The sequence below is a fragment of the Limulus polyphemus genome, unplaced genomic scaffold (genome assembly GCF_000517525.1).
Source record: "Limulus polyphemus unplaced genomic scaffold, Limulus_polyphemus-2.1.2 Scaffold7001, whole genome shotgun sequence".
Taxonomy (NCBI): Eukaryota; Metazoa; Arthropoda; class Merostomata; order Xiphosura; family Limulidae; genus Limulus; species Limulus polyphemus.
Window position 1 is genome coordinate 577 of NW_013672611.1, and position 4,366 is coordinate 4,942.

General features: G+C 35.2%; 1 protein-coding gene across 1 annotated transcript in view; it reads right to left on the minus strand.

The window, feature by feature from the left end:
* Positions 1–393: 393 nt before the first annotated feature.
* LOC106474261 (chymotrypsinogen B-like) overlaps positions 394–4,366 on the minus strand; it is a gene marked incomplete at its 3' end in the record, with an annotated part of 11,668 nt that continues 7,695 nt past the window's right edge. The window contains exons 3-4 of the mRNA XM_013934951.1: positions 2,504–2,607; positions 394–647 (exon numbers count right to left, since the gene is read on the minus strand). Coding sequence (XP_013790405.1) covers positions 394–647; positions 2,504–2,607 — 358 coding nt within the window. The remainder of the gene's footprint in view (positions 648–2,503; positions 2,608–4,366) is intronic.

Consider the following 4,366-nt stretch of genomic DNA (forward strand, 5'->3'; position numbering starts at 1 on the left):
TTGTTTTTTCATATTATGTCAGACATTAAACTATTGGAATTAGTTAATAAAGGGTTATATATATATATATAATAAGTAAAATACTGGTTTCAATCTACGTAATATGGCTCTTGCGTCATAAAAGGTCACGGGTTCCAATCCTATCACCGAACATTCTTACCCTTTCAGCCGTGGGGTGTTGTAAACTGACGGTCAGCTCCACTTTTCGTTGGTAAAGAGCAGTTTAAGAGCTGGCGGGGATATCGTTGAAAAACTATCTTTCCTCTAGTCTATCGCTTCTAAATTAGGGACGTCAAGAGAAGATATCCCTCGAGTAGCTTCGTGTGAAATATAACAAGCAAACTTACGTCACAATGAAATGTTCACTTAGCGTTGTTCAAAAATATTACTTGCCTTGTCCCGTTTTACCCCAACCAAGAACTACAGCTGTCACATCCTGTTTAGATTCATCAAAATTCTTAGACAGACAGACCGATCTCTGCTGGTCAAGAGGTGTTTTTAGTTTCAGCACAGCAATGTCGTTCGCCAATGTGATACTGTTGAACTTGGGATGAGAAATAATTTTGTCAAATTCCAGAGTATTTGAAGTTTCACCTTTATAAATTTTCCCGTGAAGGTTGGATACTGGAATAATATCATCTCCTTCCCTAAATAAAAAGTAATAATAGTACATAAGTAAGTGAACATTTATATATCAAACAAGGCAATGTTCGATAAGAAATTATAATCTATTTTACGCTTTCACTGCCATGGACATAGGTATATATATATATGTAGGTCTGTTAGGGACACATATATGTCCCCCTCTAGAGTTATGTCATGGACACGTATATGCCCCTTCTAGAACTCTACCATAGCTATATACATGTTGGTCTGTTAGGGACACACACATATCCCCAGGGCATATATATATACCCTCTAGAGCTCTGTCACAGACACATATAGTCCTCTTCTAGAGTTATGTCATGGACACGGATATGTCCCTTTTAGAGCTCTACCATGGACAAATATATGTCCCTCTCTAAAGTTCTGTCATGGCCACATATATGTCCCCCTCTAGAGCTCTATCAAAACACATACATGTCCCCATATAGAGCTCTTTGATATACATATATTTATATCCCCCTCTAGAACCTTATCATGGACATATATATATATATATATATCCCCCTTTACAACTTTTTTATGGGCACATATTTCCTCCCCGCTAGAATGCTCTCATGAACATATATATGCCCCCCCCCCCTCTAGAGCTCTGTCATGGTAGTTTGGAATTTTAAATGATCATGGAGAAAAGGTGTCCCCTTCAAATTTCCCAAGTTTTACCAGTTACACGTTTCAGGTAACTAATGGAATATTGAAACATGTGCCTTTTTTAGTTTTCAAGTTCAGTATAAATGTGAATGTTACCTATCTGTACAGGTGGAAATTTTCAGTATAAATGTGAGTGTTACCTACCTGTAAAGGTGGAAATTTTCAGTATAAATGTGAGTGTTACCTACCTATAAAGGTGGAAATTTTCAGTATAAATGTGAATGTTACCTATCTGTACAGGTGGAAATGTTCAGTATAAATGTGAATGTTACCTATCTGTACAGGTGGAAATGTTCAGTATAAATGTGAGTGTTACCTACCTGTACAGGTGGAAATGTTCAGTATAAATGTGAATGTTACCTATCTGTACAGGTGGAAATGTTCAGTATAAATGTGAGTGTTACCTACTGTACAGGTGGAAATGTTCAGTATAAATGTGAGTGTTACCTATCTGTACAGGTGGAAATGTTCAGTATAAATGTGAGTGTTACCTATCTGTACAGTTGGAAATGTTCAGTATAAATGTGAATGTTACCTATCTGTACAGGTGAAAATGTTCAGTTTAAATGTGAGTGTTACCTATCTGTACAGGTGTAGATGTTCAGTATAAATGTGAATGTTACCTATCTGTACAGGTGTAAATGTTCAGTATAAATATGAGTGTTACCTATCTGTACAGGTGGAAATGTTCAGGACAGTTCATTGTACAAAGTTATTGCCTTAGTCTGTGTTCAGTACTAGTGGTATCTCTAACACTAAAGCTTTGTTTCATTCTTGTTGTTATGTACTGTTAAAAACATCACGAATTGTGGCTACACCACAAATTCAAGTAGAGAACAACAACATCATTTTTGACTAGCAAAACTGAAAACAAACGTGTTGGTTTATGTGCAATCTTTTCTGTGAACTTTATATAATTTACACACACGAAATAAAAAGTTTGACAACACCACACGGAATGTGCTTAACTGAACACAATTTTAAACTGAAAGCCGCACATAGTTTGTGTTGTTAGAAAACACATCAAAGTTTTGTGTTTATATATTATTTGTGTTATAGTTCACCCGAGTCAGAGTTTGGGAACAAAATGTTTCGTTATTGTTGTTTGAGTTAATTCATCTTATAGGTCATGACATGAAACAATGGAGCTGTTGTTGCAGGACAAATTATCTGAGATATAAACACCTACCTCACGCAGTGAGCAGCCGTCACCAGGTGGCGCGCGCTTATGAGTGTTGCTCCACAATTGATCTTATATCCTGGGCGGTTCAGCAGGCGAGCTTTAAGTCTAACCTAGGTTAAAGATGATCAAAATTTGTGAGTTCAGAAATAATTAATGTACTTTTAAATAAATAAATAAACCTGTGCCCACAACTGCGCATGTTAACGAGTTGTTCTGGTATTTAATGTTTTTAATTAACCTGCAATACATAGATTGAACGACTATATCAGAGTCCTCTATAAGATTTAGGCTTAGCCATTCCTAATTTAGAGCTGCTGACCAATCAGCAGCGCTCGCCGACTATGCGGCTGCTCTTAACCGAATAGCAGAATTAATTGTCATGGATGTCACGCCCACATAGCTAATAATGCTTTGTGTTTTTATTAACATATCTCGGTTCTAACTTTGGACCTTCCGATCGGCGCCTGGATTTAGAGTTTACCAGATACATATTAATTGACAATATTTTAAAGATATTTACTTATTAATTTTAAGATAATTATTAGTTATTTTGACAAAAGTCGTATTTGATAACAACCATATGGTTTTTTGTGTAATTCCCATAATTATGGGCAGAGAATTTTACTTGTTAATTGTCGAAAGTTTTTACCTGTTTATTGTCAGAATATTATGTAACTGTCAGATAGTTGACCGTAGCGCCCTCCCCCACCCCCATCCAGCGGCATAGCGGAAAGTCTGCCGACTTACAACTCTAGAAACCGGGTTTCCATACCCGTGGTGGGCAGAGCACAGATAGCCCATTGCGTAGCTTTGTGCCTAAATACAAACAAACACATACTTCGCTGCTAATTGTTAAATAATTTTATTTTCTAATTATCGGACGTTTTTACTTGCTACTTCTTGCTGAAACTATGTATGTTAATCACTATAAGTAATACAGTTTGAGCATTATGTTTGGTTAGTTAGGTATATCACCAGGTATATAATATTAATTCTCTTCTCTGTACGTTTTGATTAGACGTTAGTATTATTCACATTTACTTGCTAGGTATTAGGTCATTTTTTTTCATTAATTCTCAAATGATATTACTTGCTAATGAACTAAGCGAATATATTTACTAATTGCCAGCGGACTTGTTAATTGTCAGATAATTTGTTTTCTAATTACCAAAAAACTATTTTTTCTAATACGTTATAGGATTTTGCTCGGTAATTATTATATGATCTGTCTGCTAATTCTTAGAGGATTTGTATTTGGTAACTAACAAATGATTTGCCTGCTGATTCTAAGAGGATTTGTATTTGGTAACTAACAAATGATTTGCCTGCTGATTCTAAGAGGATTTGTATTTGGTAACTAACAAATGATTTGCCTGCTAATTATCAAAAGACTGTAAATATTACGGTAGTTAGAATACATGTAATCCATTGTGTAGCTTTGAACTAAGAAAACAACAATTACTATAATTTGGAGTATTTTCTAGAAGATTGTTCTTGCTCTACCGTAGTCAGTCGTAAGAATCTTCTAGAAAATACTCCAATTTATAGTAATTGTTGTTTGTTCTTACGACTGACTACGGTAGAGCAAGAACAATCTTCTAGAAAATACTCCAAATTATAGTAATTGTTGTTTCTTACGACTGACTACGGTAGAGCAAGAACAATCTTCTAGAAAATACTCCAATTTATAGTAATTGTTGTTTCTTACGACTGACTACGGTAGAGCAAGAACAATCTTCTAGAAAATACTCCAAATTATAGTAATTGTTGTTTCTTACGACTGACTACCGTAGAGCAAGAACAATCTTCTAGAAAATAATCCAATTTATAGTAATTGTTGTTTCTTACGACTGACTACCGTAGAGCAAG